At 33.9% G+C, this 14,016-nt stretch overlaps 2 protein-coding genes across 2 annotated transcripts; both read right to left on the bottom strand.

Moving 5' to 3' along the window:
- Positions 1 to 7,270: 7,270 nt before the first annotated feature.
- LOC145100316 (uncharacterized) lies at positions 7,271 to 8,884 on the bottom strand. Its single transcript, XM_079037634.1, has 4 exons — positions 8,699 to 8,884; positions 8,472 to 8,542; positions 8,167 to 8,247; positions 7,271 to 7,472 (listed from the first exon to the last, which is right to left on the bottom strand). The coding sequence occupies exons 1-4, from the start codon at positions 8,811 to 8,813 to the stop codon at positions 7,455 to 7,457; spliced, it is 285 nt and encodes a 94-aa protein (XP_078893760.1). The 5' UTR covers positions 8,814 to 8,884; the 3' UTR covers positions 7,271 to 7,454.
- A 416-nt stretch (positions 8,885 to 9,300) lies between these two features.
- Positions 9,301 to 10,501, bottom strand: LOC145100317 (syntaxin-125-like). The gene has a single exon (XM_079037635.1). It carries the CDS (start codon positions 10,356 to 10,358, stop codon positions 9,459 to 9,461), a length of 900 nt encoding a protein of 299 aa, XP_078893761.1. The 5' UTR covers positions 10,359 to 10,501; the 3' UTR covers positions 9,301 to 9,458.
- Between the last annotated feature and the right edge of the window lie 3,515 nt (positions 10,502 to 14,016).

Here is a 14,016-nt window from a genome sequence, read left to right on the forward strand (position 1 = left end):
GCAACTTTTCATTCAGTTGTATCGTGCTTTAATAAGTCAAATGGTTCACATTTAGGTTTGATTAGAAAACTAGGATCTTTTAGTACACATAATGGTGAACCAACTATGAACAAGTCATATCACTTTTTGACATAAATAATTTACATTGTTATTTATTTTTGGGGATCTTTTGAGGCTGCTTACTTGTATTTTCTATCACATGTTAAAAGAAGATGAAATTTGACATGCCTCTTGATTACGCATCATTCCAACTCTCAACAAAACATTCAAGATAATTTTTAACATTACAATTCGCTTTGATTTTATCTAAGTTCACTTAATATTTTTATCCACTTTTTATACATATGTTGATTGTTTTCGGTAATAGAAAAATTGAAAAACTTGAATCGAGTTTGGCGAAGCCTTTTTTATTTGAAGGTTATTTGAGTAATAAAATGGATCCTCAATTCAGCCCATTAAGCTTGAAGTTGATAAATGTAAAAGTATGGACTCATGGTTCATAAAGGGAACACTTGAGAAGTTGAAATATGTGATTATTCAAAATATGAATGATCCAAAATTTTATGTATCTAACATTTTGTGATTCCTCATTTGTTATAATTGAAATATATTTTGATTCAATAATGTTATGATCCTTAATAGTATATATATAGCCTATAAAAATCATACTTTATGACATATTTTATAAATTGTTATTTCTCCGATAAGTATTATTTCCATAAATAATAATTTTTCAATTTGTAAAATATTATTTTCATAAAATAATATTTTTCCAATTAAATAAAAGTGTAGATTATATTTATTAATAATCAAATTATACTAATAAATAATCAATTAGTCGTAACTTACTATAAGGTATGACCATATAAGATCATATGTCATTAACAATATCATTTTATAATGACTTTTGAGCAAATAAGATATTTCAAACCATTTTTCACTTCTACACTGGTACACGTTTACATTGATGTTAAACTTCTATGAAATTTGTGTTTTCATTTATCTTAATTAAGTTTAGGTCTATCTATTATATCACTCAAAAAATATTTATTTATCCATCTTTTTAAGACAAAATTGAACCCATCTTAAAACGTCCTAGAGAAATTATCTTTATCATTAAGGGCACTTAATTTGAAATATTATCTCTTTACCCATCCAAGAGGCCCAAATCCTAAAAGTATATGTTGGGTTTTTGTTGCGTTTGCAACACCTCACTAAGAATCTCACGAAATCATTTTCTTTGATACTAAAGATCATAGCCATGGGCAACTGCACAATTACTTAGACAATCCATAAGCTCATTGGGATTAAAAAACTATTAGACTAGCAACTCAATTAGGTAATCTATGTGGTACCAAAGTGTAAATATTGTATCTATATATATCTGCCAATGTAATACAAGGAAAACGATTTTGGCCCTATTCCATTATGGTATCAGAGCGCGCATAATACTCTGATTACCCTAGCCGCTTCTTCTTCTAAACCTTTCATCGGCAATCTCTCCTTGCCTTCAGTTGCCTCTTCTTCTTCTTTGCCGCATCTTCTTCTTTTCTCCCCTACTCGACCCAAACCATCTTCCTTCCAGGTTAATCTTCTTCATCTTTTTTTTTTATTATTATCCTAATCTGATCGATGGCTTCCTTACATCCTGCTGCTACCGTCACCAATATTTGAAACTTCATTCCCATCATTCTTGAGATGGATGACGGCCAATACACATCTTGGGTGGAACTATTCAAGATTCATTGTCGTGCCTACGACGTTATTCATCATATTTTACCAGAGGAAGGTCCTACTCCTAAACCTGCAACTGAAAAAGATAAGGAAAACGCAGATGCAGTGGCTCTTTACAAACGATTGGATTATATTGTTCTCCAATGAATTTATAGTACGATTTCCAAAGATCTCTTAATCACCATTCTGAAACCCGATTCCACAGCTGCCCAGGCTTGGAAATCACTGGAAAATATTTTTATTGACAGCAAACCAACAAGGGCTATGTACCTAGAAAACAAGTTCAACAATGTCAAATTGGAATCCTTTTCTAATGTATCTTCTTATTGTCAAGAACTTAAAACCTTGTCTGATCAACTCACTAATGTTGATGCACCGGTTACCAATGATCGCTTGGTCCTTCAGTTAATTAATGGCCTTGGAGATAAGTATGACAGTCTCGCCACCAGGCTCCAACAGTCCACTCCTCTACCGGATTTTTACACAGCCAGGTCAAAACTAATCTTGGAAGAAACTCGCAAGAACCATACCTCGAGTACCAGCACCAACCTTGTTACCACCTCCAGTACAGTCAACAATCTGGCAGCCTTGAACATACAGATCACCACCAACACCAACGATCACCGTCTCCAACAACAGCCGAATGACCAACAATACCGCAGGACTGGTGGACGCGGTTAACCTGATCAATCAGATTACAACAGCAACAGGGGGCGAGGCCGTGGGGGTCGAGGTCGTGGTCGAGGTCGGGGTCGAGGACGCTCCTACCAACATAACTACTACCCACAACAACCACCATACGGGTGGAATACATCTTGGCAGGCACCTCAATGGAATTTTCCACCTGCTCCATTCCCCACTGCCCCGGTTCACAGACCACAAAACAATAATACATCCGCAGGCATCCTTGGCGCTAATCCATACAACTACGCAGCCTCCCACACTCCAACCAACATTGAGCAGGCCATGCACACTATGACGTTAAACCCAGACCAAAATTGGTATCTTGACTCCGGCGCCACAAACCACATGTCTAACATGTCTGGTAATATTTCCAATTATTTCAATAATGGCATAAAAAATAATATTGTTGTTGGCAATGGTTCTAAAATACCCATCCATGGCACCGGTCACACAAAACTACCACCACCCTACCCACCTTTACAACTTAATCATATTCTCCATGCACCTAAACTAATCAAAAACCTTCTTTCTGTTCGTCGTTTAACTACCGATAATCCTATCTCTATTGAATTTGATCGTTTTGGTTTTCTTGTGAAGGATTATCAGACGCGGATTCCTATCCTTCGATGTAACAGCAGTGGAGATCTCTATCCCCTCTCACTTTCTTCTGCACAAGTCAATCCTCCTTCCACCTTTGTTGCCCTGACACAAGATCTATGGCACAAACGCCTAGGCCACCCTAGCTCATCTTTATTACGTGTCTTAAATAAACGCAATTTCATTTCTGTTAAGACTTTTTCAGAAAAACATTTATGTCAATCGTGTGTTTTTGGTAAACATGTCAAACTACCATTTTATGATTCCTCATCTGTTACATGTTTGCCATTTGATATTATACACAGTGATCTATGGACCTCCTCGGTTCTCAGCTCGGGGGGTCACCACTATTATATCTTATTTTTAGATGATTACACAAATTATCTATGGACATATCCTCTCACAAATAAATCCCATGCATATCCTACCTTCTTAAACTTCTACAAACTCATTAACACACAATTTGAAAGAGAAATTAAAAGTTTTCAGTGTGATAATGGTACCGAGTACAACAATCAATCATTTCATAATTTTTGTACTCAACACGGGATGGTTTTTAGATTTTCCTGCCTTCACACTTCCTCTTAAAATGGGAAGGCCGAACGAAAAATTAGATCCATAAACAACATTGTGCGCACCCTCCTCACCCACGCCTCTCTCCCCCCCTAATTTCTGGCATCATGCCCTTCAAATGGCCACCTATATTTTAAACATCCTACCATCCAAAACCAAGAACAACAACACCGCCACACTCCTTCTATACAACAAACATCCCACCTACACCCACCTTCGTACTTTTGGTTGTCTTTGCTATCCTCTTATCCCATCCACCTCTATCCACAAACTCGAAAACAGATCCACCCCATGTGTTTTTCTCGGGTATCCCTCCAACCATAGGGGTTATAAATGCTATGAACTCTCCACGAAAAAGATAATCAGTTCTCGTCACGTCATCTTTGACAAAAATGTCTTCCCATTTGCTAACACTCATTCTCTCTCTCTCCCTCCTATGACTTCCTTCACTCAGACCAATCGGGTGATCTACATCCATCTATCTGGGAATCTACCACAACCACATCTCCACCCACACCTCAAAACCCAAATCCTCATCTGTCAAACCCCATTCCTCAAACCATTACCACATCACCAACACCTCCCACCACACAACCTCAACCAAAATCCACTCTCAAAACTTACATCCGCCGAAATAAACCAGCAACACCTCAAACACAACAGTCACTACCGGAACAACCAAGCAACACACCCACCCCACCTATTTCTAATCCAACACCCCCACCCACATGTACCACATCTATCCCTCATCCGCCACCCCCACCCACCCATACCATGCGCACAAGAAGCATGACCGGCTCCTCCAAACCTAAACAATTATTAAATCTCCACACCTCTATTCCCGTCGAACCTCTTCCCCACACCCCTACCGAAGCCCTTAACAATCCCGTTTGGAACCATGCCATGATAGATGGATTTAATGTCCTTATTGATAATAATACATGGGAATTAGTACCAAGACGTTCCGACATGAACATCATCCGATGCATGTGGATTTTTAAACATAAAACAAAATCTAACGGATCTCTTGAGTGCTACAAAGCGCGTTTGGTTTGTGATGGCAGGTCACAACAAGTTGGAGTCGATTGCGAAGAGACATTCAGCCCAGTTGTTAAACCAGCGACGCACGGTCTTTAGCATTGCATTGACAAATCAGTGGGCCATAAATCAGTTGGACGTCAAAAACGCCTTCTTACATGGGGATTTAGCAGAAACAGTGTATATGCATCAACCCATGGGCTTCCGACATCCTTCCTTTCCACATCATGTATGTCGTCTAAAGAAGTCCCTCTACGGCTTGAAACAAGCACCTCGCGCGTGGTTCCAACGATTCACTGATTATGTCACCACGCTAGGCTTTCATCACAGTGCGTCCGATTACTCATTATTTATCTACAAACAGGGCAATGATACAGCTTATCTCCTATTATATGTCGACGATATTGTTCTCACCACATCCTCACCAACTCTTCGCCAACAACTCTTAACCCGTCTATCTACTGAGTTTGCCATGAAGGACTTGGGCAACCTCAGCTACTTCGTGGGAATTTCCGTCAAACGTGACCCAAAAGGGTTATTTTTATCACAAGAGAAATATGCATCTGATATACTTCGACGAGCAAACATGGCTCACTGTAACCCTGCACATACCCCTGTGGACACTGAAGGGAAGCTCAGTAGCTCTTCAGGGGAACTAATTGACGATCCTACAACATATCGCAGGCTCGTCGGGGCCTTACAGTATCTCACATTCACATGTCCGTATATCTCGTATGCCGTCCAACAAGTTTGCATGCACATGCATGCTCCTCGGATGTCTCACTTACATGCTCTAAAACGTATTCTTAGGTACGTTAAAGGAACCATTGACATGGGCTTATACTTACAACGCAACTCGGTTTCCACTCTCACCGCATATACCGACGCCGATTGGGCCGGATGTCCAGACACACGCAGATCTACATCGGGCTATTGTGTGTTTTTAGGTGATAATCTAATCTCATGGTCAGCTAAACGTCAAACGACCGTGTCTCGTTCTAGTGCAGAGGCGGAGTATAGAGGCATCGCGAACGTGGTTGCAGAAATTCGTTGGCTCAGAAACCTCCTTCTCGAGCTTGGTCACCATCCACTACGCACATCTCTCGTTTATTGTGACAACTTCAGCGCCATCTACATGTCAGAAAACCCAATTCAGCATCAGCGGACCAAACACATTGAAATCGACATTCACTTCGTGCGTGAAAAGGTTCAACATGGCCAAATCCGGGTCTTACATGTCGCATCACGTTACCAAATTGCTGACATCTTCACCAAAGGTCTCCCACGAGCTCTATTTTTGGATTTTAGATCTAGTCTAAGCATCTGTCATCCTCCTCCTTAGACTAAGGGGGTATATTAAACTAGCAACTCAATTAGGTAATCTATGTGGTACCAAAGTGTAAATATTGTATCTATATATATCTGCCAATGTAATACAAGGAAAATGATTTTGGCCCTATTCCATTAAAAACTTCATTCGTTGGATTGGAACCATCGTATCTCATTGTTATGTTTCATCATGTACATGATACAAGGGTTCATCCTTGGTATCATCTCCTTGGTCAGAATCACTTTCCTTGTTCTTCGCAACAAGACAAAGTAAATTCAAGAATATATTCCCTAATGTTTTATTGTTTGACACCACCACTTCATTATCTTTGTGTTCATAAGAAATATTGTCTAACATGATAGAGTCAACATTATTTTCACGGTTTTGATCTTCATCCCCATATGTTTCATCTTTAATTTCTTCATCCCCAATGCAAGCAAAAAGTAGTTCGTTCATGTGGCTGACATAAGAATGATTTTCCTATCATTTTTGTTGGCAAAGTCAATAAATTATTTGTAGTCCCCATCGTTATGCAAAATTTTCAATCTCTCAAACAATCTTTCTTGGGGAATGAATAATATACATCCTTGCATTTCTCTCTTGTGAGATTTTCAAGGAATGTGGTGAACTCTAAGTAGCACATGCAACTAAAATCAATGACACGCACACATGTTCTATCTGAATCGAAGTAGAGTAATGACTTTGGGGTGAATATTCCATGACAGTAAACACAAACTGTTAATAGCTTATCTTCGTTAGACATCAAACTCATCGTTGAAGGTTGTTCATTTTGTTTATGGAGGGAAGAAAGAGTTAGGGAATAATCGGATTGTAGTTATAGGGAAGAAATGAGATTGGGCTCTAAATTATTGAGGGTAAATGGGTAATGACGTGCAATGCTCAATAGTTTTCATGTAATCCCTTTCGATTGAGGTGTAATATACGTGTAATAAGATTTTAATTACTTATTTCCGTATCGACTTTGTAACCGATAACTCCACTATAGATAGTCATATTGGTCTTTTGAAAATAATTTGTACAAATTCAATGGTAAATCACATACAAAAAGAAAGTTTAGAGAGTAAATGTGTATAATTACAAAAAATCATTACCTTACCAGTCATTAACCCAGATTAATTAGAAACACAAAAGTTTTTTAAACAATAAAGTATGACCATATTTTGTTGTTAAAAAGGGAGGAATTTCATGGATATATGTATGTAAGTATTTAATTTTATGATGATAAGTATTTAAACATATTTAGTTTCTAAAGTGTATTACCAAAAAGACCCGTCACATCTTACAATCATCACAAGAACAAATTAAACTTGTTGTCTATATCAACCAATTTTAAAAATGCACAAAATACGACTATAATAATTCTTAAGGAATTTATGATCAAGATTCATACATATTCAAGGACAATTCATAATTCTTATAGAATACAGGAAATCATAAACGATTTATTAGCTTCCGAAAAAATTGCAACTTCTTTGTTTTATGCTTCCACCGATTTCTACAATACACAAACAAGCCAATGACAACAAAGTCAACAAAGTAGTTATATTTTCTTACCCATAACAGAAACATACTTACATTTTTTTTACCTGATGATAGTAACGTTACTTTATTTTTTTTTACCAACAATAGAAACATATTTGTATTTCGCTAACTTAAATGTAAGTAATGTTGTTATTATGATAAAAGAATTGTAAGTATGTTGATATTTATGTCTATTAAAATGTAATTGTGTCGCAATCATGGGTTACATATTCCTATTATGGGTTAAAATGTAAGTATATTGCTATTATTGTGAAAAATAAAGTACATTATAATATAATAAAAATAGTAAATATGTTGATATTTCTCATTATGTACCCTAGATCAACCACTAAGCTTGTGAAATTCTTAAAAGGTTAAAAACCCTTTAACTCAAAACTGTAAAGAGTTGAACTTCAAAACCTCATATATCAATAGTTATTGCTTGTGATAAGAGAAAGACATGATTAATAAATTTCGTATTTACAAAAACAAAAAAGTCAACGTAATAAAACTTCATTAATTGAACCCAAGAAACACATTAACTTAGATTAGTAGAAAGACTGGTCAAAACTGATTCATAATAGAAAAATTATATCATGTTGGCAGATTCTAATGAAGTTTTTTCACACATTAGTAATGAAGCTATGATTTCAAGTAAAAAAAGATACCTTATCTTTCTTGCCTCTGGTGAAGAACTTGTATCCACTAAAGATAAGCAATCCCCATCCAGATAAAGAGAGAATAACAAACTACAAACAGAAATATAATAATCATCATCATAGGTACAAGTTCATCAAAAGATTTATGGATTATCAAAAAAAGATTTCTGAAAAAGTTTTAAAATTCATATCAATCTCAAATGTAAAAACCACCATATCAAATGTGAAAGATTATAATTTTTAAAATTCATGTGAAATTCCCAAGACCTTCAATTATGTAATCCAACATTCATAGAAAAAGATAGAGCACTCACATGCTCTTCCTTCCACCTGGACGGACTCATTGGATCTTTCCAGAAGGCCACTTTTGGAGGTCCATGAGGATCTAAAAATAAACACAATCATTCAAATCAAAAAATATGTGTGAGCGTGTTAAAACCACAATGCACATCGATATTTAGAGACGATTAGGTCACACATTATTAGTGTGTGTGTGTGAGAGAGAGAGAGAGAGAGAGAGAGAGAGAGAGATGTACAGTACCGGCGGCGCCGGCGAGGCCGCGTCGCTGGATAAATGAAGCGGTGTGAGAAACTGATCTAGGAGAGGAGATACGAAGTACGTTAGCAGCTTGACGAGCAACCATTGATGACGCCATTTTGGTAGCTCCGAATAGTTTTTCTTTAATTGATCGTCGTTCTATGAATCACAAAATGAAATTTAGATGTAGGAAAAGAAGATACCTTCTAAAAAGTAAAAAGGCATAGAATTTGGTAAAACGTCGTCGTATGTCTAAATTTTTATTTTTTCATAAATGACCTTTTGTTATTTACAGTTGCTATTTTAAGGCCTAAAACAAACAGGCTACAGACTCGCTCAAGACTAGGACTTCCCCTTTTATGTCGTTTAGGAGCTGATGTGTTTGATTCATTTTTTGAAGTAGATTTCTTCCTATGAATAGGAAATTTATATTAATTAAAAGAACGAAAGGTAAAAAGATAAATATCATCTTTCACCTATAAATAGGTTTGATTGTTTTAAGAGTAAAGACAATTGAAGATATGAAATCTGATTTATTCAATGACACAAAAAGATACGTAATGAATCATCTTCAAATTGTGAAAACTGATTAATTGATTGTATAATGTAACTTGTTTCTCATTTCTAATAACATTGTACATCTTTTAAATATTTTTACATACTAATTTACATTTTCTACAATCATTTAAAAAAGAAAAAGAATCTAAAAAAATAAATACACCTCTAAGAAGAAAATTGGGATGGAAACTTGGAACACATCATTTTATCCTGCCATCAACATGGGGAACCAAACGGGGTAAAGTGCAACGATTATTAGCACAAGGATAAGGGCAATAGCAATGAAAGTACATTTTCTTGAACTCTTTTGCAACTCTCGGGATTCCACCAATTGCTCGGTCCCACGATGAACAAATGAACTCGCATGGGCCACATTGCTCTCGATGTCGTTTAATTGTTGTCCTTGGGCTTCTACTAATGCGGCCATATCCAAAAATATTTGGTGGAGTTCTATCAAGTTTTTCTCTATATCTTTTACAGCGTCATGCCTTTCTTGAATTTCTGAAATTGTATCCATGATTTGACCCCTACCCTGCTCTTGGATTGCTTTTTGAAGAAAATCTTCGCCTTCTCCACTAGATATTAAACTATCAATTAATTCATCGTTTGCTTGTTCACCCGTAATTGTAAAGTATCTTCTCCCGACTGTCTCCTTGTACTCATCATTCATCCGGGCCCGCAATGCCTGAAAACTGTCCATCATGGTTTTAAGTTTTTTTCCCAAACCACTAACAACAGAAGTGCGTGTTCGGTCCGTAGACGAGCCTAGTTCACAACCAGGAATCTTTCGATTCTCCACATTTGATTTGTCAAGGGCCACTAGCTTCCCCTTGATGACCTTCACGCGTTTTAATACTTGCTCCACATCCGAGTCCATCTTGGCCCGGAGTTGCTTCATTGTTTTTGCATTATGAACCGTTTTACTCTCCTCATTTGATTCTTGTAGCTTTTTGTACAATTTCTCCACTCCAACCATGTCTTCTTTCACATTTTCCACATCTTGGAAAAACTGATCAAGATCGACGGTGTCGTTCATGGCACTGCCACCACCGGCCTCCATGTCGTCAAGATTTTTTTTAAAAGAACTTGAGAACAAATCATTCATCTTGGCTGTTTTTTAATTATATCAAGTTTCCAACTATAAAATTCTTAAGAGATGAGAGATAGAATTAAGAAAAAGAAAAAAAAAGGAAAAGGAAACGACCTTTTCTTCTTCTTCCCTCCTGGCAAAACAAGAGAGAATCATAACAATTGGAAGAAAAGGTGAAAACAGAACAAAGAAAAAAATTGATCAACTAATAAATGTTAGCATTTTCAATAACTATTTTTTATGGGGTCAATATTTAAAGTAGGAGAAATTTTGTGGTCGAATGTTGAGAACATAAAATCAATTTTATCACACTTTTGATGGTAAACGAGACTGTGAGTCCTAATCGTGTCTATTCATCTAAAGAAATGAGTGGGTATGTTTTTTTGCAATTTATTTTTATCAAAACGGTGGTGGATTTTTGAAATTATCTCCAACTTTTTAGAATCTTCCTGCAAAGGGTAAATTTTTTGAGTACATGATCCTCAATTGCAATATAGAAAATCCTCACTCCATTTCCCCCTTATTCATCCTTCTTCTACGTTGTTTCTTACCGTATCAGTAAGCTATCGATTGTTTAATCCTTCATTTGAGTTCAAAATATTGTTCAAATCTTCGTTGTTAATCTTCATCGTTATCTTCTTGCAGTTATGGAAGCAGATAATTTTCTGTTTTTTAGTTTTTATGTTTTTAAGTTCGTATTCACTCTGTTTTTGCTTAATCGAAGTTCTTAATGCTTCGTTTTGTTGTCATTGTTGTCCAGATTATTCGATTTCTTCTCATTGTTTTATTATTTATGAAACCCTAGTTCATTGTATATTCGATATTCATGTTTTTCTGTTTGCTTTGGTTCGATTTTGTGTTAATCAAAGTATTTTAAGTGTTGTTTCTTGTTTTATGTTGCAGAAATTATTAGATTACTTAATATTCGCACTTTTAGATATAGTTTTTTTTTGTTTATATAAACCTAATTTTATCAAATTTGTATGTTTATCTGTTTATTTCTAATATAAAATGTTAGTTTTTTATCTTAATATTTTGTTTAAGTTGATTATTTACTGTGTTTCAATCGATTGGTTTTCATATATTGATTCATGTTTGTAGTTTCTATGTAGGCATGGTGATGTTATTACCTATTTTATGTTTTTATTTAAAAATGATTCAAAAAAATGTAGCTGTTATCTATGTTTATATAACGAATTCATAGTATTGTATTACATTTTGGTTTTCTTAATTCTTATCTATAAGATTTTTTTTGATTCCTTGATGTTGTTTTGATATTATTCTTTTTTAACATAGTTTCTGTTGTGTTGTATTTATATGTAGTTGAATCAAAGAAAATGAAGAGATTATCTCTTCCAAAAGATGCAAAATAAAATTTTGTTGATCTTTCTTTTAACAAAAAGGCTTCATTAAGGTCTAATTCTTTGGTAGATACTTCAACTTCTTCCAAAGGAGCTTCATCAGTCAAACTTGTTAAAGTTAAAAAATTTACCAAAGTCATTACAAGAATGGATGAGGATAATTTTGTTTATGCTCATGTTGTTGGTCAAGTAAATATTAAGAAGACTGAAATTACATATAGGAATCCATCAGGTTTAATCTCTACTATTTATAGAAGCGTTAATGATAATCATAAAGTTGCAGTTACAGAAATAGGGTTTGGATTTCTTGAAGAATTTGTGGTTAAAAAGTTTAGTAGGGAAATTTGTTTGTGGGTTCTTGAGAGATATGATGAAAAGAGAATGTTCTTCATATCAAGACGAATGAGATTCATATTGCTAGGAGAGGTGTTCATGATATGTATGGTCTTTCAATTGGTGATATTCCTATGAATTTACCTAAGAAAGTCGTTTTGGGATTGCTGTAATTAGAAACTGGAGGAATTAGCTTTCTATGACTAGGATTAGACTTGTTAATCTCAGAGAAGTTTTATAAAAAAAATATTGATTCGGTTTTTATGTTTATATTGAAATTTTTGGTTACATATGTGACCATCATGGTTGATGGTTCAAGTATGGGTACATGGAACAAAAAAAATTTAGAAATTTTTGAAGAAGTGTCCATTAAAGATCTTGATAGGTGTGGCTTTTTGATTGATTGTTTAAATTAGAGCAAAAAGTTGTTGATACTTGAATCAAATGCAAAAGATATCAAGAGTCCTCAATATACTGGACTAGTTGCATTTATGTGGTAAGTTTAAATTCTATGCTTTTTTCAATTATTTTTTAAAATTAATTATTAATTATATACTTTTTTCATGTTATGTTGTTATTGTATCTTCATTGCACAAAGACATATTTCATAATCATTGGATAGGGTATATCCTACCTCGTCTTATTGGTCTCCAACAAAAGTTAAAGATATATTGAAAGAAGCTTTTAGTAATGGAGGTTATGAAAATGTTGAAGTCATAAAAACATATGAAGAATTTGTTGATGATGCAAAAGTTAAAGATTCAGAAACAGAAACAAGTTTGTCTTTTTTTTTTCTTGTCATTTTTATAAAATATTTAATTTTTATAACTTTATTTAATTTTTTTTAATACTTTAATTTTTAGATGAACACATTAATCTTGTTATTGTTATGAGAAGAAAATTGCAAAAGAAAAAGAAAAAAGAGAATGAAGAAAACAAATCTCTTTCTAATGTTATGAGGAAAAAAATGGATAAGAAAAAAAAATGAAAATGAATATTTCTTTGAAAAAATGAATAACATTTCAAAGAAAAAATCTAATGTTTAACAAGTTTAAGGTATATTTTTATTTTTTTAATTAATTTTTTTTATGTTTGTTTACCTTTATAATTTATAATAGTTTCTATTATTTTGGATTATTTTATAAAAGAAAACATTATGGGTCAAGAGAAAACAATTGAGAATGAAGTTAGAGACCAGGATAAGTTTTTTTTTTTTAAATTGATTTGTTTATTGACTTTTATAATTTAAAACAGTTGCTATTCTTTTGGATCATATCGACAAAGAAAAAAAATTGTTGAAGAGAAAATAAATGAGAATCAAGTGACAAATTATGGTAAGTTTTTTTTGTATATATATATATATATATATATATATATATATATATATATATATATATATATATATATATATTTAAATTGATTTTTTATGGTTATTGACTTTTATAAGCTGAAAAGTTCTTATTTTTGTGGAGAACGCCGATAAAGGAAATAAATTTGTTCAAGATAACATAAATGATAATGAAATGAGAGATGATGATAATGTGTATTTTTAAATAATTTTTTAATAAAAATTTTGTTATCTAATATGTAATTTTAATGTAATTGATTTTGATTAATTTGATAATGTCAATGAAGATTGGATGGATAGCGGTCCTTCTGTTCCTCGATTTGATATTATTCTTGATGGTTCAAAGTCTTTAGAGATATATATGTTTTTGCATCATCGTTTTGAATCAACAATCTATTTGGATATTTTTTAATCATTTATTGAATTTAATGTTATTTTTCAGGATTTTAAGGAGAAGATAGATTTTATGTTTAAAAGTTATAGTTGATTGAAGCATAGTATTGATTATGGGATCAATCACGCTTAGAATCAGTTCCCAGACAACCAATAGATTTTGAAGTATGTTGTGAAATGTAATGTTGAATTTAACCAAGTTCATCAAAATCTTGTGTTATTTTTTGGTCTAGAAGTA

This window comes from Lactuca serriola, chromosome 4 (genome assembly GCF_051521515.1).
Source record: "Lactuca serriola cultivar US96UC23 chromosome 4, Lser_US96UC23_V15, whole genome shotgun sequence".
NCBI lineage: Eukaryota > Viridiplantae > Streptophyta > Magnoliopsida > Asterales > Asteraceae > Lactuca > Lactuca serriola.

Excerpts from the sequence above, each read along its gene's own strand:
- LOC145100316 (XM_079037634.1), bottom strand. The coding sequence starts at position 8,813 with ATGGCGTCATCAATGGTTGCTCGTCAAGCTGCTAACGTACTTCGTATC. Across the intron at positions 8,543-8,698 it reads CGGCCTCGCCGGCGCCGCCG|ATCCTCATGGACCTCCAAAA; the intron begins GTACTGTACATC and ends GTTTATTTTTAG. Across the intron at positions 8,248-8,471 it reads CCAGGTGGAAGGAAGAGCAT|TTTGTTATTCTCTCTTTATC; the intron begins GTGAGTGCTCTA and ends TTCTGTTTGTAG.
- LOC145100317 (XM_079037635.1), bottom strand. The coding sequence starts at position 10,358 with ATGAATGATTTGTTCTCAAGTTCTTTTAAAAAAAATCTTGACGACATG.